The 21,554-nt window shown below is 36.1% G+C and overlaps 1 protein-coding gene across 1 annotated transcript; it reads right to left on the bottom strand.

Moving 5' to 3' along the window:
- Positions 1-394: 394 nt before the first annotated feature.
- On the bottom strand, positions 395-11,630 carry LOC125823497 (la-related protein 6B-like). Its single transcript, XM_049502876.1, has 10 exons — positions 11,152-11,630; positions 3,611-3,692; positions 3,412-3,506; positions 3,184-3,255; positions 2,492-2,571; positions 2,293-2,392; positions 1,918-1,965; positions 1,762-1,830; positions 1,193-1,339; positions 395-1,006 (listed from the first exon to the last, which is right to left on the bottom strand). The coding sequence occupies exons 1-10, from the start codon at positions 11,545-11,547 to the stop codon at positions 668-670; spliced, it is 1,428 nt and encodes a 475-aa protein (XP_049358833.1). The 5' UTR covers positions 11,548-11,630; the 3' UTR covers positions 395-667.
- Positions 11,631-21,554: the final 9,924 nt, after the last annotated feature.

The following is a 21,554-nucleotide window of genomic DNA, read 5'->3' as shown; positions in this document are numbered from 1 at the left end:
GATGTTATTTTTTCACGGATGAAAGAAGGAATAAAAGCTTCATTTCCCCTTGTGTGTACTATACTGAGGGCATCCTAAAAGAGGCATGCATCCGTTATCTATTATTTTATTATATATATTGAAGAATTACCAAACATAAATCTGCCTCTTGACTTCAACTAAGCCTTCTAACATTCTAAACAAATAAACATAATTGTCTTATGTGACATCCTACCACGTAAAAATGCATGTATCTACTTGTTTAATTTTATATAAATTTAAGTATCTATTAATGCACACCCAAAATTGGAGGACATAAATGACCGATGAAACCAAGTTAAATGGCATTATGTATTATTATGCCTTTGATTATCCACAGCATATCATCCCCAAACAGGCAAGACTGAAATAACCTTTTTACCAATTTTGTATTGCTTTATGTTAATTCTAGGTTCAGTGTTCCAAAACTAAATCACAGCACAGGCTCTTTGGTTTAACAACAAACAACAGATAACTTCTTGAGTCTTGACTCTTGCTGCTAAATCGATGGATGTATCATCTTCACTGATTTGACGGCAGTCTTCAAAACTCTGCCATCAATACTGCAAAGAAAGAAGAAACATTGCCCTCTCTATACTTGGGAAATGTTTGCATGAACAGAGACTCTTTTCACGAAACTAGAACATCATCACTCAGTTCTAATAGCAATTGGTTTCCCTCGACCCATGGAGAATCCCTTAGTGCCATCTGGCATGCGAGGCACAGAAGATTGCTTGCCAGCTGACTGGTCAGCAACTACTGCAGGCTGGCCTGTTACATTAACACCACCGGTACTCGAGGGGGCACTAGCCACACTACTTCCAGTATTCACTTTTGTTACAGAACCCCCTGTACGCCCTCCACGATTGGTTTGTCGAAACTGGGGAGTTTCACGACCCCGACCCCTCGTCTGTCCTGGTCCTTGTCCCTGTACCTTACCCCGACCACGATTGTTCCCTTTCTTCTTCCCAACGCGGCCATGCTCCTCCTGTCCAAGTGACATTTAAATGAAGCCATAATAAATTAAACTGGAGAATCATTTACTACATCCTGAAAGAAGTGTGGTATCTTTTAGAAGACCCGTCTCAGTAGAATTTATCTGGTGCAGTTTCCCGGAAAGGAAAAGAAACAGAAATATCTCCTGGTTAATTAAAAACATGGCAATATCACTTACTGCAACGTCATTGGACTGCACATCAACATGGTGGGAGGAGTCTCCATCATGTTTCTCATTGAGTTCAAATGCAACATCATCATCTTCTTTGGAGTTCGGATCACTTTCATGACCAACCTTCTTCACTCGGGCTTGACCAGATTTGGCCTGTACAATATCAATCAAAATGCGCAAGTACCTAGCAGATCAAAATTGCAGAATACAAGCATGGAACTCTTCAGTTATCCTAATTGCATCTATTCAGAAACTAAATCTTGTACCCTCATGAAAATTGAGGAGTCTAGCCCTGTAACCTAATCAGAATGGAGGAGTCAAACCCTATAACCTCAAGGGTATGGACAGCTGAATCTTACTTAGAATTCAAATATGGACCAGCACAACCTGAATGCTAAGAATATCGAGAGAATGATCTTTCATATATCAGTAATTTTGATATAAAAGTTCAAAACTAATCTGACTATTCATTAACGTTCGTTCTTATTTTCGCTAAATGACAAGTTAGAAACTAAGCCGCTTTTAGGACATGGTTTCAAATTTAATCAACAGGGAACAGAATAATTAGGACTTACTGTGCGTCTAAGCAGCAGATGGACTTTTAGACCATTTCGCCAATTATCCACGTCATTTAGCTCAAGAACCTGTAAAAGCAGGTTGCATAGTGAAAACGATGTCAGAGATAAAGATAACCAAGGTGTAACTAAGAAAAAACGTTAGAAATCACTCACCGCCTTCTCAGCCAATTCTACAGCGTCGTACTCCACAAATGCGTGCAACTGCATTTAGCTATTTAATTTAGATCTAGTAACGAGCAACTGCATTTCAAAGTACCAATATAGACAGAAAATGGTGTTTCTTCTGAAGATATTTTTTTGGGTAGCAATAGCAAATTTTCCACTTTCTACTCAAGTTACTTCGCATTTCTTTTTGTGGATATAGTGAGTTACTTTGCATTAGCAGTGTACATTATCCAAATTTAGGTCCCAAGCAAGAACTTCAACAACTCATTACCATCGTTTCTTACTCTAAATCCAACAGCAATTTCAAAATGTCCTACTTGTGCATAATTTAGTTATTGACATATCAAATTATCTGATGTTTACCTTGTTACTATACATTGTGCTGTCTGATTTTGCTGATCTAGATGCTGAAGAAGCCCCACCATTTGAAGGCTGAGGGTGGCAGGTCCGTATCATTTTTACCCTGGCACAATTCATTATGCAGAGTCTTAAAAAGGCTGTATATTTTTTCTAAGCAGATTTCTCAGACTATTCCGTATACAACTACAGCAAACTAATGTACCTTCCAACTGCTGAAAAAATCTTCATGAGGTTCTGGTGGCAGTGGTCCTCAGGCAAATTCTCAGCAACCACTATGCGAGACTAAAAATGAAAATACATGATGGGTCAAATGATAACCAGACACTAAGGGGTCGTTTGGTAGAGTGTATTGGAGAAAATAATGCTTGCATTAGCTTGATGTATTATTAGTACCTTGTTTGGTACACTTTTCTAACCTATGCATAACTAATGCTTGTATTAGTAATACACTCTATTGTGTATTGAAGAGTGTATTACTAATACCATCTATTTCTATGCATTAGTAATGCAATGGGTTCTAATGCATGCATTACCATTATTAAAGACACAATTGCCCTCAAAAACTTTTTTTACATCCTTTCCATTATATTTGTTGAGGGTATTTTTGTAAACAAATAATTTTGCTTAAAAAAACTATGTAACGCATAATATTTTTAGTACACCAAACCAAACATTGCATAAAAAAAATCTTATCATAACTAATACAAGCGTTATTAATGCAAGTTTTACTAATACACTACATTTTGCATTATTTTTACACACTCTACCAAACGAAACCTAAAAGAATAAAACCTACAAACTGAAAAGATGAACCAGTGAATGGAAAAATGAAATGCTTCACGCACTCAAATTATTCTTGTTGTAAACCACTATTACTTTAGGAATGAAACATACCTGCAACTCCTCTAGGGCAGCTTCAGTCAGAGGATTTTGCCGTTTAACTTTCTTTCCATCTTCACTAACTACCTAAAAACAGAAAAGTCAAATAGCAAAATATCAGAAAGAAAACATTTGAAACACAGAAATGGTTGCAACATTTTGCACAGGGGAAGCACAAAGAGTGATTTCTTTCAAGGGTGAAGAGAGAGATCTGAGGACAGCAAGGAGACGAAGAAAACTCACAAGATTTATTGAGCAGCGCAGAACTTCGGCAAGCTGAGCATGACTACCTATTAGAGCTTTAATCTTCTTGAATGACGCAACCACTGATATTGGTACTATAGCAAAGAATTAAGTATAAACAAGCAAGACCATGAAAAAATAACAACTTCAAATTACCAATTAAAACATGATTAGTCAAGCACGGAATGAGAACACTCACCATACCCCTCGGGATCCTTGATCATATGCCTTATCAAATTTTCAGTCGTTGCCAAATTTAGATCGCTGAAATAGAATTCCACCTGTAGAGAACAAGAATGCACCTGAATTAGCTGAGTTAACAAAGAAAAGGGAACTTCATAGCGTATAGAATTTTACAAGTACTTGTAATTTGAAAATTTTCACGGCATTATTTCAAGCTTCCAGCAGCTTATCCTAAACAAATTTGAAAAGGTCCAAGTATATACTCCAATATATCATCGGTTCCTTCCTTCCTCACACATCTTATCAAGCTTTTCACAAGCACTTGAAATAAAATTAAAAATTTCACGGCATTTATTTTTAAGTTTCAAGTGGCTTACCTTACAAAACTGGACAGTTTTGAGTAGAACTTCTAGATTATTATTTTTTCGAGTAGAACTTCAAGAAAAAACTCATCAAGACATATTTTTGTTCTTTCCAGTGAACACTTCTTGTCAGACATCACAACTTCCTCTTATATCAACAGGTATGACAGAAGTAGAGTATGTGATGAAATTACAGGCACAGTATTCAGTTTCATTACACAGCTCCGACTTCAATGCATAATTAGCGTTAGATAGGTCACAATAGATAAGCGTTACCAATTAGTTGGGAATATATTTTAGTCATGCTAATATGCTTATTAGGTCTATGCTTTCTAGGAGTCGTTTAACCCTATTAGAGATTCTTTGCCAGTAGAAAAAATAGAGAATCTTTTTTATGACTGAGAAATCCATTTGGGGCAACCCTTAGGACCAACAAAAGACTTCAAAACTTGGGGATAATGGGCCCACCCTTTATATTTTTATTTTGCATAATACTTGCCTGAGATATATTTGTATTGGAAACATGGTCAGTTAGTATTTATATATATAGCTGACACCAACTTGTTTGGAATTGAAGGGTATATTAGTTGTTGTACTTAGTTCTGGCCTATGTTGCTTGGACTCTTCATAAATGTCAACGACTGTGTGTCGGATTCTCCAAAAGTAGAGTATTTTTGGAGAATCCGACACGGGTACAACATTGAAAGTGAAGAGTCCCCGCAACTTAGGTTCTGGTTTCACTAAATTGACTTATATTCATTGGTGAAACATTCAGACTCGCTAGTTGAAATGCCACAATCCATTTCCCATACATTATTTATGATGAATTTCCCGTGTTCATTATCACGACAAACATCAACCAACCAAGACCAAAATCCACAGGTCCCTGAAAATTTTTTTTTTTTGACATTGGTAACATACAAGTCCGTGAAAATATCAAATACTACTATTGACCTCTTTAAGGGTGGGGAAATTTCTTTTTGATAAGGGTAATCCTTTTTTTGATTGAGAAACATCACTAAAGAAAGTGCCAATGGAGCATTACATATGTGCAAGGCACTGAGCAGATCTATTATCAGGTTTGCATCATATACAAAAGTAAGTCAGCATCAAAAAGCTAACAAAAGATGGTTCCATTCTAAAGGCTAATTGCATGTCCCATTCTCAAAGGCAAAGGTGATAAGAAGGAAAATAATTAACAGAAGTGGCTGGTAAGGAAATATGTTCAGTACTTGCTAGGATATGAGAGGGAATGGCTATCCTTATCAAAAAACTGAGAGGGGGGTCACCATAAACTTTCTTGTCGTTTTTTTCCGGGTGGGCAGAAGGGGGTTGTTGTAATAATAATTAGTCAGATGAAAACCAGCACCGCAAGGTACACCTGACACAGCCATGCAAAGATGTGATTCAGAAGCTCACCAGTCACCAGACTCCAGAGCATTTTTTGACAAGGTACCAGATTTGAGAGCACTCATACTGTGAAAAACACCCTACATTTCCTGTTACACATGTTTTCTGGCTAAACCTCAAACAGGAACAGAACCCAGATATACATTTGTTTTGATAGGTAGGGACCCAGATAATTTTTTTTGATGAAATGGTAACCTAGATAAATTGTACCCATTAAATGTCATAATTTCTTCAATTGTGAAGCCCAGCAACAGTCCAGCAAGAAAGAGAGGGACATAAAACAACACTAAACCTATAGTTTGTTTCCCTGCACTCTTGTTCCTAAATAATAAATAATACAAAATTCAGCAAAATAAGTAAAACTAATATAAGTTTTAATTCAAATATTTCAACTCAGCCGTTTAAGAAGTAATACTAGAGAGGTAGTGGAGGCAAAAATACTAGATGATTTCTTCCCATTTGTCCAAGATTTGGTGGACAGAGTTACCTCATACTTGTGTTGGTAGGAGGTAGCATGTACCCCGTAGAACTAGTTGAGGTGCATTCAAATTATCCCGGACACACCATTGTTTCAAAGAAAAGTAATACTGGAGACATCGAGTACCTACAGGACTTGGTAAATTGCTTTGGCTTTATAAAATCCCAAAAGATGTGTTTCTACAAACGAGCCTTGCATGAACAGCATTTGCAAGAACATCGTTAAGGTTCACAAAAGACTTGCAGAAGATCATGGAAGGCTTCACAAGTTAGGGTTAAAACTTGCAATCCAAAAAGAGTTCTTGGCAGCCCCTTAAGTAACAAATCCTCATCATTCTGAAAATTGCATCTTTGGGACTAGATGTCTTCATCTATTGCCATATTAATAGGAACTGTATAAGAGTATATCATATTGACATACACAGAGTGAACCTGGGAAGGAAGAAGAACTAGTGCTAGTCTGAAAGGCCTGGAAACAAGCGTGATATATATGGACCCCAAACCAAGGCACATATCCTTATCACAGAATAGTGTTGCCATTTCAAAAAGGTGAATCTGAACCCTAATAAACCAGCTGGCATTATCACTTTTTAAAAAATTTCAGAGGAGAATGTGGACACTATTTTTCACATAAATATTATTCAAATTTTTAATTCCCTGTTTATACACTCACACAAAAGTCTAAACGAACTGCAACAGTTAAAGAGAATTCGGGCCAACCCATCCTAGAATTACTTGAAACATATCTCTCCACTTTTTTCATTACCAAAACGGTGAGATAAAGATATATCAATTATGGATGTAATATTACAAGTGAAAAGCGAATCAAGTAGGTTGATTCCACAAAATATTCAAAGCCTTAAGCATACCTTCTTCTGCAGGCAATTCCCATTCAAGTTCTATTACATAAATAAGATAAAAAGGGCACTCATGAAAGGACAGATCATGTATTGATGGCGGCATGTCAGGACTCAAAGACCTTAGAGCTTTTTTGTGCTTTTCACTTTTGATAGCACTGAATTGCATGCATTTCTTAACTGACATGATTAAACAAAATGTAAAAAGTTGCAAAGGGGGTAAGATGCCTTTAGAAATCTAAGCCAAATAAGGCAATAAGGACATGAGTTTTCTTCCCCCAAGACTAATATATGAGTAGAATCTGATTCACATGCTATGGAAGATCTTCATTAGCCTCAAAGGTATTGTTTGGGCAATGCCAAGAAAGATTATTGAGGTCTTGCTCAGCTGGGAAGACGCATGTACAGGATTGACACACAAAGATAGATGGAGGATTGTCCCAGCTTGCATTTGGTGGACAATCTGGAAAGAGAGAAATTCCAGATGTTTTGAAGACATTAGCAGTTCAGTTCAGAGGATTAAGTTGAATTGCTATAGACTTTTCTGTTTTTGGGCTAACCAGAGATACATAGAAGATACTGCTTCAATGATAGACACCCTTGTTTTTTGTTAGGCTGATGAAGCAGCTTGTTCTTCTTTTTCACTTGTAAATATGGTTTTAGCACAACCTAGATGTTGTATTGACAAATATATACAAATTGTTACCTTTTCAAAAAAAACAAAAACCTGATTCACAGATAATGGATCTGAAAAGGAATAGAATTAAAGAATCAGCATGAAAAACATGGATTTCAGACCTTCTTGGACCTTGTTGCTGGCACCAAAAAAGAGTCAGAAATGTAGGGAATATATATATTATATGAAATTACATATGATGTTTGTGGCATTATTTGAGAACTTGTGGTATTTCTATATTCAACAAATTAAACCTTCGACTTAGTGCATAAAGAAAGTTCATGATTACCATGAACATTCTGTAACGACGACCAATTAGATCAGAAAAATTTGTTGGTACTTTATAGTGTGTTTTAATTCTTTATAATAAATGAAACAAGAAAATCATGGAAGAATGGGCAGCCATTCGATCAATGACTAATTAAGTATTCCATTCAAATTTTAAGTTTGATCGAGACTTCGCCTTATATATGGAAAGTATATAAACCCTTAATGATTTATTTAAGCCAAAAGGGTATGTGTTCATTGAAATAAAATAATTTCAATGATGTAATATTCTTCATTAGTAATGTACAATCACAAACAAAATGACTTAGCAGTTTCATTTTTTTAAAATACCCTGAATACACATGAATGCTTTAAACTTTTCCACAGATAATTTATGTATTTTTCGGATATAAAGACTCTCATGTTAGAATAAGCCTATTGACAAGTAATTTTTCGAAATGTGAAAATAAATATATAGTTACTTATCATTAAACAATTACTGTATCTCGTTCTTAATTGAGAATTTGGTTATTAAAATCAATTCATAGATAGAAACTGTATCATTTTAAATTTTAGATAAATGATCAGGAGAAAGTCTCTCTTTTAGTTACACGCCATGTCACTAACTATATAGCAAAAATAAATGTATCAGATTCTTATCTATCGGTACTGAATATCCAGCAGCACTAACTACTTTTTTTTTGAGAGGGTAACAGTCTTGTATTATATTCCAAAAAATAAAACCTGCCACAACTTGTTACAGGTTTACTAATTACAAATAAAAGGAGAGTATCAGGAAGATCTTCAATCCTAAATAACAAAAATTACAGCTCTAACTACTTTCACCGCGTCACTTTATTCACTTTTTTTCTTCTTTCAACCTCATATACAATTAAGGTCTTGTATGAATTATTAATGGACAGTACCATTAACTCCTATTCCTACTTCTTGGGAGTGAAAGCCACTTGATTGTAAGGAGCGAAGCGTCTACTTGTCTATGTACGGAGCAAAGTGTTCAATCTTTTTGATATTTGAAAATGTGAAGTTTGCAACATTCAAACTGATCTTTCCACGTGTTTCCTTCAATAACTCCAAAGGTGACAGACGGATAGAAATTTTATTGCAAATAATGTGAATACAAGTCAACAGATTGTGCCACTATGTCAGGGTTCCTAAAACAAATACATAACCCATATATATGAAACTACTATAGGCATCAGATGACTTTTTGGGGGTATGGTTTCTTCCTTTATTGATTTAACTAAATAGGATTAACATTCATCACTTATTTATAACGCAAACACACTTTTTAATACTGGTGGGGCTACACCCACGATGTGCCCAGAGACATCAATAGTAAAGTGATGTGGCACATCTCATAGAGTAGAAATCCTATTTATCTTTTATCTCCTTTTTTGCTTTTTTATCATCATTTTTCCAACTTGGTGCTCTTTTATGGTTAGATATTGCAATTTGAGAAGTTTTCAGTTGAAAAGTCCAAAAGTTGCCTCATTAAATCATAAATAACTACACATTCAATGGTTTTTGTAACTTCTCAACAGTTAAGGTATTCACCATTTACTATTTAGATGTTGCTTCTTGTGAATGAAGAAAACCAACGAAACAAATGAAGAAAATAAGAAAGAACATGGCTTAGAAAAATTCACGGTGTGAAGAAAATTAGTTGATTTGGAGATGCTGCTAAGGCTGAAAACAATTATCTGTGACCAATATTTATCAATGATACAAGATGGCCAGCAATTTTTTTTTAAAAAGAGTGTGAGTGTCTCCCAACGTTCTTTTTTTGGTTGCTAAATCTCTTTTTTTTTTTTAAAAAAAAAAAAAAACTGGTAACATTGCTAAATCTCTTAAAAGCAAAACTAATGGAAATACTCAACTGTATCCTACTCGATGGACGATTGCTTATTCTGGCATCTATCTATCTATCACGATCAATTGTTTTGGATCTGGTGAGGATAAATTTTCAAGCAGCAAAAGTGGTAGTATTTCACTCTCTTATGTTGCTTAATAAGTTTTTTTTTTTGAGTAAGTTGACATTTTATAGACAAAATACACCAATAGTGTGTTTCAGTAGTAATTCATCAGGAGTTTAAAGTAAGCAAAATCAAATATATCTATCACCTATACTCCTCCTAAAGTATCTAAAAAGTGAGTGTAATATCCTCCACCTTTCTGGGGAGTACATAGTTACACCAAAAATAAAAGGTTATAAGGCAATTCAGTTTCAAGCTCTGGAAAGGGATGCTCTTGTTTTCAAAACATCTTTGGTTCCTTTCCTTCCATATTGTCCATCAGATGCAAGCAGGGACAATCTTCCATCTCTCCTTATGGCCTGACATGTTTCCTTTTAATTTTTAACTAATGTTTTGTTATTTTGCCAAAAATTAGAGATTAAAACTAATTTTAAGAACATATTGATGATAGCTACAAAATGTTTGTACTAATATATTATGCAGGTTGTCCTAACAACTTCCATATTTCTAAAAATGGTAAAGGTATGCATCATTCTATATATGTTTTCTAGAATCTTCTATCTCCTGGTTTGTGAAAAGTGATGGTTATGTGGATGATTTTTCTGGTGGATTTCTATCCAAGCAATGGAATAGATCCGAAATTTTTTTCTTGGTAAACAGTGAGAATAGATTGAAGTAGGAACATATTCATTTTGCTTTTATGAGATGGCATTTTAAGCTTTAGGTAGCTTGTCTACCTCTTCGTGAAGTACAAAGTTCGAAGTAAACGAATTGACTTAGGAAAATAAAGGTGCTTGAGAAAATTTCCATAGCATGATCACATGTAAATTTATTGAGAGACATAAGAAAATTGTTGTCACTGTGGAGTAATTAATTAAGACATAGAAGAGTAACTGATCGTTAAGAGTTATATAAGATGAACATAAAAAAGGAAACATGTGCACCATATTAATACCGAGTTTTTCAAAAATTCTTCTTCCTTTATATTTTCTCCTTTTGTTGTATTTTAATATGTATAAATCAAAAGCTGAATTTGTAAAAAAGTGAATACAATTGTTTGTTTGAAACTTTTTAAAATTTATCTGTAAATGCCATCTCAACTTTCCAACACTGAAAAAAACAAAGCTATTAGTCTAAGATATGATGGAATGTGTGCTCCGATTTAATTAATTATTTTTGTTTTCTCATCAAAGTAAGTTTTTAACTCTCAATTCTTAGTGATATCTGATGTGCAGATTAGTTTAGGATTTGGGATCTTTTATTCTATTCCAAAGTTTACTGAAACTGATCTTGGAGTTAAGGTTTCTGTTAAAGGAAAAAAAATGAAATTCTAACATTTAACCCTAATATCAATAATGACAGAATGTTGTAAATAATCCAAATTAAATATACATGGTTTTATGAGTGTTTTCTCCTCTTAATATATAACATGTAAATTCATTATTAGCCTGCTAATATATAAACAAATTCACCAGTATGCAACTTTACAAGCACTAAAACATACAAATAAATACCTGATTAACGACTTTCTGAGCAGCTTCTTCAGTTAACCCACCATTCTTAGCTGAATTATCGGCATCAGCAGTAGCAGCAGCAGCAACCTCTTGATCAACAAATCTTCGAGCAACGCCACCACCACCGCCATAGTAAGGCGACTGAGGAGACTGTAGTGGCATTTGAGGGGCATAAAGGAACTGATTCTGTATCGCAACATGAGTTGTGATCTGATGAAGCGGAGCAGCACGAGTAGCATAGACACGTCCAGAAGAGGTTCTAGGAAGGAAAGCAGGAGCTTGAGCGTTAAGTTTGCTGGTATTAGAAGAAGAGGATTCCAATGGACGGTCGAGATTGAAGGCGAGAGATGCAGTGTGAGAATCTACAGAAACTGAAGATTCTTCTTCCATAGCCATCTAGGGTTTTTGAAGAGTAGTGTAGTTGTTGCCCAGGCGATGCAAATTGAAGCTGAAGAAGAAGAGAAGACAGTGGAGAGGATATTTCGATGATCTGTTCGTTTACTAATTTATACTGTCCCTTTAGAGACCAATCATTGACTTCCTCACGCCTTTTTTTTTTTTTTGAATCACTATTAGGAAAATGGTCAAAAATATCTTAAACTATTGAAAAAAGTTTTAAAATACTTTTTATTCATCTTTTGATCTAAAAATATTGTTTTATTCATTTTTTAGTCTAAAAATATTTTTCTATTTACCTTTTTGGCTCACTTATATCCTTTAAAACTAGCAACCCTCTCTTTATTTTATTTTTTAAAATACTTATTATGTGTCATTTTCTTATTGAATGAAATAAAAATCCATCTCTATTAATTTTTCCCGTAATTTATCCAAATCAATACAACACATTTCAAGTCCCAATAAAATATTTTTTTTAAATCTAGTAATTTCTATTTTCTATAGCTTTTTAAAAAAAATGTTTTAGATAATTAATATATTTTAAAAAATATTAGTAATGCCACAATTATAGGGACATATTATATTATATTATCATAAATCCTAAACAAAGTCTATCTTTTTTTTAAAAAAAATGACCATTTAATATTTTTACTAATAATCACTGTAACAATTCATTGAAAAGAAGAAAAAGAATATAGATGTTGTAGATTGTAGCCCGTAGGGAAAATAAAAATAGGAAAAGAGAGAATTTTTTTTAAATATATTATGGATAAGATAATATTATTATGATTGTAACATTATTAATTATTTATATCATATTTAAAATTTTGATTTAATTAATTAAATTTTAGCTGTTAATTTTTCCTTATGCCACGTGTCTTCAATCCAAGCAAGAACTTGTGGAAAATAGAGAGAAAAAAATGAACAGAAGCCGGATCCCCCAAAAAAAAGCTACAACAAATATAAAAAAAACTATTAGATTTTTTTAAAAAAATAAAAATAATTGAGGTCTTGAAGAAGTATATTCTTTTTGGCTTTGAATAAATATGGGGAAACAATCTAGTTGAGATGGGGATTTTATTTCATACAATAAGACAATGACACATAATAAATATTTTTTTTTAAAAGAGAGGGTGGTTAGTTTCAAGGGTACAAGTGAGCAAAAAGGTGAATGGAAGGGTAATTTTAGATTAAAAAAAAATATGTAGAAGGGTATTTTCAAACCAAAAGATGGATGAAAAGTATTTTTAGACATTTTTCTATAGTTAGGGGTATTTTTGACCCTTTTCACGAGCCAGTGATAAGGTTGATGTATATTTTACTTTTCTCAGATTTTATTTATGGAATTTTACTAAATATATTATTATATTTTGTTGGTGTTGGTGTTGTTGTTGTATGAGTTGGGGAACAAGTTGGATCAAACGGGTATTTTTATAAGAGAAAACTACATAAATTGGATCTAATCCAATATATCTATCCTTATTGGTGTAACGACCAGGTTCCGTCATTATAGAAAAGCCAACGGGATAAATTTTTGGGCCGAAAAACTTTTTCGTAGTAACTTGGAATTTCTTAACCTAGTCCAGATTTGGACGAAATCGGAGTCAATGAGGTCTAGAGAAATCTAGTAGTAATTGGGTGATCTAATTATGATTTTGATTACATGAGTAGTTATATAAGTCGTTAAGGAATCCATACGACTTTACAAAATTGAATTCGGGCGAGTAGACCTTTCAGAATCGATCTTAGCGTGAACGGGTAGTTTCTGAGTGTCATTAGTTAAAGGCATGTTGTGAAATGGAGGTTTTGGAATTCTTTAAATAGCTAATTGTTTCATGCAAGCCGCTTTGGCGGTGATTTTGGTCGCTGGTGAGTCCACAAATTGGACTCATTTAGGGTTTTATTTTAATAGAAATATTGTCCTCAAATGCTTATTTAGTCTAAATATCTGATGAAAACACTTAAGTTTCAGGTATTTGAAGTTTTAGTGGAAGCATTGACACTTAAGCGCAAAAAAGAACAAAAAGGCTGCAAAAAACGAAGAAGCTGAAGCCTGAGCATCGCTTGGCGATTCGCCAAAAGGACGCATTCCGCCCTTTGTTCCAGTATGTGAAGCCCTGAAGGAGAAGGATCAAAAAGGTGATAAAAGGAGCAGTCGGCGTTTCGCCGATCAGTTCTGCGAAGCAGAAGTATACCGCCCAATGATCCAGAACGCACATATGCTGAAGGGAAAGCACAAACGACGATGAACTAGAAGAAAGGTGAATTGCCGAGTCAATTGGAGTTCGCGACTAACCTCGCCGAGCAATCCGCCAGCACTATTTTCTGAAGTCTATAAATACTAAACTCTTTACTAGTTTTTATGGGGAACAGTAGAGTAAAAAAACATTATTGTAATTTTTACTTTAGCTTTCTTATTTTCTCTCAAGTTTGAAGAGGGTTTTTGGGAGACTTGAAGAGAGAAGGAGTTCATCTTCCCCAAATTGGAAGTGGGTCTTCTCCATTCTTCTTCCTTTGCTTATATTAAGGTTTTATTTCTTATACCCATTTGATTTCTCTATCATTTTAGGCATAATTTCTTATTTCTTGATGTGTTGCTAAAACCCCCATTCTTGGGGTGTGATTTAGCAAATATGTGTTGATATTATTGTTGGGTCTTGTTTGTTGATAGGTTAGATGCATTTTAATGGTGATTTCACCTAGTGGTTATGGTTTAATTTAATGGGTTTGTAGTTGCAAATACAAAACCATCCATGTGTTTTCGACTTGCTCGAGAGAGGTCGCAAAACCAAGACCGCTAGATTGATGGCCTAAGGAGTAGGTCGACATGAGGTTCAGCCCGAGAGAGTGAGCCCCAGTCCCATATCCTAACACTCAGCTCGAGAGAGTGAGTGGGGTAAGTCGTAGGCTGGCCTTCATATGGCAAATGGGTGTCCGAGAGGAACCCATTTGAAACGAGGTAAGTTGCCTGAGAGGGAACTTATTTCCATCTAAAGCTTAGCCTATTCACTATTATCTTGCAAATTTCCTATCGAAAGCATGTACCCAACAATTTATATCAATATATATTGCGGTCACACCCCAAGAACTTTTCCCCATACTTTATTTTCACTTAATTTTGTTGTTTTAGCTACTTATGACAAAAACCCCTTTGATATTTGACACTTTGGTGTCACCCACTTGAGATTACTTTGTTTTTATTTGATAATTTCTCAAACTACAGCTAACTAGAACAAAATTCTAGCCTAACTACTATTTTCACTACCACTCCCTTGGGACATGACCCCAACCCTTGGTTGGGTTACTATATTATCGACGATCGTAGACACTCGAACCATAGGTTAGTGTTGTTGGTCACGATAAGCATCAAAATGGCATCGTTGCCGGGGAGTGGTGTTATTTGGGAATTCTTAGTTAAGTAGAATTTCTGTTTTTAATAGTTGTAGTTTTACTAACTTAATGTTTAGTTTTGTTTTGCTTGTTTGTGTGTTGAAACAGGAAGAACGAGTATGAATGATGACAAAGGTCCCAAATGGACCAAGTGCTATCTTCTCTCTACCCAGAGCCAAAAGAGGGATGGCCTTATGAAAATGAGGCAAACCACACTAATGGAACTTGAGTGAGGAGTTGCGTCGTGCCACGACGTTAAATAAGGTGCTTCTTGGGAGGCAACCCAAGATTTTATCGCTTTATGTTTATTTTAGAAATAATGGTGTGTTGATTGCGCAAGTGGAAGTGTGAAGATTGAACGAGAAACATAGCTTGGCGAACTAAAGTCTCAGTCCACGCTCGCCGATTGGTTCAACGACTCTGACCTAGACCGTCGGTTGGCCCAAAACCAATTCATATTGTGATCTGTAAAACTAGGCGGGATCAAGAAGCTATTGGCGAGTCACCAACCATATCGACGATTGCGATGAAGACCGTCGTTTGGACCTTCACAATGACTGAAGGTCCTGTAAAACTCGGCGAGTCAAGTGCTCACTCTGTGAATCGCCAAGAGGTTCGGCGATCGGAACAAATATTGCTGAATGGACAAAAACTGGACGGTCTTTCAGCTAAAGGTTTAAAAAATTTCAATTTCATTTCCGTCCCTCACTTTTTCACCTTCCCCAACTCACACCTAAACTCTTGTTTTATATTACCACTATTTCTCAGAGTATTTTGGTTGATTAATTTGTTCTTGGAATCGGATTACAGTGCTTCCTAGCATCTCAATATTCATTTGATCAGCACAGAAGGTTAGCTTCCTTAACCCCGTGATTATCTTGTCAAAATTGTGCTCATTTGCAAATATTGTGAACTTGTTGATATCTACTGAACCTCCCTGATTGGGTCTAATTATTTATGTGTCGATTTTTCTTCTACAACCTCGCCTTTATTGCCTAAGCTGTGAAATCTTGTTCTCCAATGCATCGAGTGGAGTTAATGTGTGATGAGTGGTATTCGTATGTTATGGGTCCTGGTCGAATTTGTGCTTAAATTGCATTTTCGGGGGTTGCGGGGCTAATTTTGAGAAGTTGGGTCAAAAATAGGCACGTTGGGTCATTCGGTGAGCTGTGACGAGCTCGCCGAACTACTCCGCGGTTCGCCTAATTACCCTATCTCACCCTTATTATCATGCTTTATTTGTTGTGGCGTCTATCACTATCGGCGAGAAGCATGAGGTCGTCAAGAGCACTCGGTGACTCAGCGAAAGTTTTCTTATTCGCCCTTTGTCTACACCCCTAACTCCTTCTGCACTGTGACCTTCGGCAACACGCCGAATGGACTATCTAGTCTTTCTGCAACTGAATGTCTTTGTTTTGGTTGTCAAATATGTTCTAACATTATCTCAAGACTTTGCAGACATGGCCAGACCAAAAGTTGCAAGAAGAAACATACCACCCAGACACACAATAGCAAAAGAGATCAGAAGAACTGCAAGGAGCTAGAACAAGACAACCAGTTCGAGGATAAAGATGCCCATTGACCCTAATGTCCCTTCGTGGGCTTGAGGGTTCATTAATTTGATACACGCCTTTGTGGAAACTCACGAGTTGGATAATATGATCGAGGCTAATATAGCTGCAGAACGTGAAACAGAGCGAAAAGAAAAAGAGAACCAGAAGCAGAATGACAACACTCCAGGCACTGATGCCCAGACAGATGGAGCGACTGTGTAGACAAAATTATCTTTTCCTCTCTCTGTCTTTCTTTATTTTACCTTTCGGATTCTGTGTTAATTGCATTTGAGGACAAATTGCTTTTATTTGTGGTGGGGTAAGGCCCACCTTTATGTACTATTTGATGTTCGTATGTTGTGTATATTTGGGTTGTTCTTTTTAAAATTGTGTTAATACTGCTTTTTTGTGGATATTTGAGCTTATGGCTCCCTTCTTGTTTTAATTGTAAAATGATTTTGACCCTTCCAAATTTTTTTGAATTTTTCACACATTTTCACCCTTTATATGCTCTTGAATGTGGTTGTTCTTTTGCAAAAAAATTGAGTCTAGCTTCCAATCAATATCGATGACTTGAATAGTGCTCTTAATCGAACAAACATGAATGTGCGGCTACGACGAGAAAAAATGAAGTTGCATAGACAATATGTGAACTCTTTGCATCTCGTTGTGATTAGCCATTTCTCAAATTGATTCTTTTATACTGACCATTGCACACCAACGAAAGTGTGTAGGCTTGTTTGACTTAAGTGTCGATGCCTTGTGTGATGACCTTACTTTGAACCTTGCATGAAGCCTAGAATTTACCTCGTTAGTCTGATTGATTTAGTAAGGTGTTCTCTTGAGATAATCTTAGGCAACTTTTGAAGAGTGTGAGCCAATTTGACATATACCTCTTTTATGGCTTACCCGTGAGCGTGTGAAACTCTCTTGAACACCCTTTGAGCCTTACCTTTCTTTGGAAGAACCTTGATGAACCCTAGACCTTACTTGACCCACTACCTATAATCCTCTTGTTATGTAGTTTAGTGAATAGCCAACTTAGGCCAAAAGCCTATGTTGAGGGTGTGGTGTAAAGGAAAAAGAGAAGTCAAAAAGTGCAAGAAAAGTCTCCCTTAACCCATGATGTTGCGGAACAATGGAATCCCTCCATATAAAAAAAAGAGAAAGAAAAGAAAAAGAAAAAGAAAAAGAAAAGAAAAGAATGAAAAAGAAAAAGTTGCGGAATAAAAGTATAAAAGAAATTGGGTTTCCAAGCAATCCATGGAGGTGAATAAAAAGATGACTTAGAAGCACTAGAAAAAGAATTAATAAAGGAAAAGAAGGGGATGCCTTGAGTATACCACATCTCATGAGGAAAAAGTCATTGAGCCTAAATGACCATACCTTTGCACTCAGCACCATTACAAGCCTTAGAAAGACCTTTTTGATCTTGAGTGAGCCGAACCGAAGATCGAGTGGAGAATAAGGGCAATCCTATGGATGAAAACATGCATTGTGTTCCTCTTTTTGAGTGTGAGTGTTGCATCTGATTCCTGATCTTGAATTGATTAACCTCTGTGTGTGAATATGGAATCATTCTTTATGTGAGGGCATTTAGATACTTTTTGTTGAGCTTGAACTTGCATAAGTAGCAAGTATTGCGATTATGAGAATCTTTGGTAATGGTGTGTCACAACTTGAATCTTTGAGTACACAATTAATCTTTGGATGAGTAATTTGAGTCTTGTTGTGTATGTTCATGATTTAGTCTTCTGTAGCACTATTTGAGACATCCTATTTGAACTACTGAACTTGAGTTTTACTTGAGGACAAACAAAAGTTTAAGTTGGGGGTGTTGATGAGTCCACAAATTGGACTCATTTAGAGCTTTTTTTTTAATAGAAATAGTGTCCTCAAATGCTTATTTAGTCTAAATATCTAATGAAAACACTTAACTTTCAGGTATTTGAAGTTTTAGTGGAAGCATGGACACTTAGGCGCAAAAATGAACAAAAAGACTGAAAAGAACGAAGAAGCTGAAGCATGAGCATCACCAAGCATGCTTGGCGATTCGTTGAAGGGACACACTCCGCCCTTTGTTCCAGTACGCGAAGCCCTGAAGGAGAAGGATAAAAAAGGCGATGTAAGAAGCAATCGGTGTTTCGCCGATCCGTTCCGCAAAGGAGAAATATACCGCCCAATGAGCCAGAATGCACAGATGCTGAAGGCAAAGCACAAACGGCGATAAACTAGAAGAAGGGAGAATCACCGAGTCATTGAGCGTTCGCGACTAACCTCGCCGAGCGATCCGCCAACACTATTTTCTGAAGTCTATAAATACTAAACTCTTTACTAGTTTTTGTGGGGAACAGTAGAGTAAAAAAGCATTATTGTAATTTTCACTTTAGCTTTCTTATTTTCTCTTAAGTTTGGAGAGGGTTTTTGGGAGACTTGAAGAGAGAAGGAGTTCATCTTCCCCAAATTAGAAGTGGGTCTTCTCCATTCTTCTTCCTTTGCTTATATTAAGGTTTAATTTCTTATACCCATTTGATTTCTCTATCATTTTAGGTATAATTTCTTACTTCTTGATGTGTGGCTAAAAACCCCATTCTTGGGGTGTGATTTAGCAAATATGTGTTGATATTATTGTTGGGTCTTGATTGCTGATAGGTTAGATGCATTTTAATGGGGATTTCACCTAGTGGTTGTGGTTTAATTTAATAGGTTTGTAGTTGCAAATACAAAACCACCCATGTGTTTTCGGCTTGCGAGAGAGAGAGGTCGCGAAACCAAGACCGCTAGAATTATGGCCTAAAGAGTGGGTCGACATGAGGTTCAACCCGAGAGGGTGAGCCCTAGTCCCATATCATAACACTCAGCTCGAGAGACTGAGTGGGGTAAGGCGTAGGCTGGCCTTCATGCGACAAATGAGTGTTTGAGAGGAACCCATTTGAAATGGGATAAGTTGCCTGAGAGGGAACTTATTTCCATCTAAAGCTTAGTCTAGTCACTATTATCTTGCAAATTTCTTATCGAAAGCATGTACCCAACGATTTATATCAATATATATTGCGGTCACACCCCAAGAACTTTTCCCCATACTTGATTTTCTCTTTATTTTTGTTATTTTAGCTACTTGTGACAAAACCCCCTTTGATATTTGATACTTTGGTGTCACCCACTTGAATTTACTTTATTTTTATTCGGTAATTTCTCAAACTACAGTTAACTAGAACAAAATTCTAGCCTAACTACTATTTTCACTACCACTCCCTTGGGACACGAACCCAACCCTTGGTTGGGTTACTATATTATCAACGATTATAGACACTCGAACTGTAGGTTAGTGTCGTTGGTCTCGATAAGCATCAGTTGCCAAGGCAGAGCCACTGTAGCGGACTGAGGGTCGTTGTGGTAGGGCAAACGCGACTTAAAGTTGTAAATAACCCCAAAAACATTTTATTCTGCAATCTTCGAACTTGAGAGCTAAGGAACGAACCCAGGAGACTTCTTGACAGTTTTTCACCATTCTTGAGGCCAAAGGTAAGGTTTTAACTCCCCGAATCCATTTTTTGATCCGTAGAACGTAATCTATTAGGTAATTATCGATGGGGGGAGGTTTTGATCTAGAAACTCTGGTGGAAAAAGCCCTAATTTGGGTACTTAGGATCATGGGTATGATATAGGGTTGATAAAATTGTTAGTAATCCGGGTAATTAGATATCGTTTATTGATTCATATGTTATAATTGTTGTTTGTAGACTAAGAACAAGCGGAACGAATCCGGAAAGGGAATGATCAAGTTTCTTAGGGTTTCAAGCTTGTTTCGAGGTAGGTGATGGTTGTGATTCTATGATTGTGTGATGTATGTTTGTTCTTGCTTCATTATGTTACATGTTTGTATGCAAATGTTGCATTATTGATCACATTAATTGTAAATGAGGATATATGAATGATGAATGTCATGAATCATGATTTGATTATATGATTATAAGAATGTACTTTGTAATTGTGATTGTGGCTTGTTGAATGGATCGGCTGTTGCGTTCCGACACACTAACTTGGATCGGTTGCCACGTTTTGGCATAATTATGGGATCTGTTGCCACTTTTCGACATAAACATTGGATCGGGTACCACGTTCCGGTATGCTAACAATTTGGGTTTGGGTTGCATGAGAGGACCAATGATTTGATATAATTGTGTATCTTGAGAAATGTGAAATTGTTCGTTGTTGGTAAATGATGATGATATTGTATATGTTTGATATATGCATGTGATTATATTGTTGTATCGGCTTATGTATGTTGCACTTAGTGGGATAGTCGTGTGATCCTACCAGCACACGGTGGTTGTGTACTGATACTGCACTTGTTCTTTCTTTTTTGAGTACAAGACATCTTCATGTGATTATTGACAGACCTCGCTTAGAAGATGAGTGATCGCTGATCGAATTCAAGGGTGAGCTAGTTCTTCCAGGCTGTCATGGGTTCTCCTTTCGTCTATGTCCACATTTTAGACTTAGACTTTTCTAGTTAGTTGTTAGTTCATTATTTCGGGGTTGTATCCCTTCTTGTTTAGACTTGTTGAACTTAGGTGTTTTAGTACATTGACTTTTAGGTTCTAGGTGTATTTTCCGCATTGTTTAGTTGTTAGATCTCTTGGAAGTTTATGGGAACCTCAGTATTTAGCTATTTAACTTGCTTTCGTAACTTAAATGTTTTAGTTTTTTTATTTAGTTGCTTGATTTGGGTTTTAGTAGTGGTTCTCCCACCGGAGGGTTAGTGTGGGTGCCAATCACGACTGTCTAGGTCGTGAAAAAGTTGGTATCAGAGTCTAGGTTCATTGATCTCGATGTACCAAAATGAGTCTAGTAGAGTCTTGCGGAACAGTACGAGGACGCCTTTTCTTTTCTTCGAGAGGCTATAGGACTTTAGGAAATCTCTCTGTTTTCTCTTGTCTTCTTTCGTGCTATGACTTGATTCCAATTAGTATCTGGCGATTCAAATTGGTATCTAACCTCCTTCACTCTTATGTCCGCAGATGGTTAATACTAGATTCAATGGCGTCAGGCTCGTAGCTC

The sequence above is a fragment of the Solanum verrucosum genome, unplaced genomic scaffold (assembly GCF_900185275.1).
Source record: "Solanum verrucosum unplaced genomic scaffold, falcon-dt-bn FXZP01000012.1, whole genome shotgun sequence".
NCBI lineage: Eukaryota > Viridiplantae > Streptophyta > Magnoliopsida > Solanales > Solanaceae > Solanum > Solanum verrucosum.
This window is presented reverse-complemented; position numbering and strand designations above follow the sequence as displayed.

Excerpts from the sequence above, each read along its gene's own strand:
- LOC125823497 (XM_049502876.1), bottom strand. The coding sequence starts at position 11,547 with ATGGCTATGGAAGAAGAATCTTCAGTTTCTGTAGATTCTCACACTGCA. Across the intron at positions 1,966-2,292 it reads GCACAATGTATAGTAACAAG|TTGCACGCATTTGTGGAGTA; the intron begins GTAAACATCAGA and ends AGCTAAATGCAG. Across the intron at positions 1,007-1,192 it reads TGCAGTCCAATGACGTTGCA|GAGGAGCATGGCCGCGTTGG; the intron begins GTAAGTGATATT and ends TCACTTGGACAG.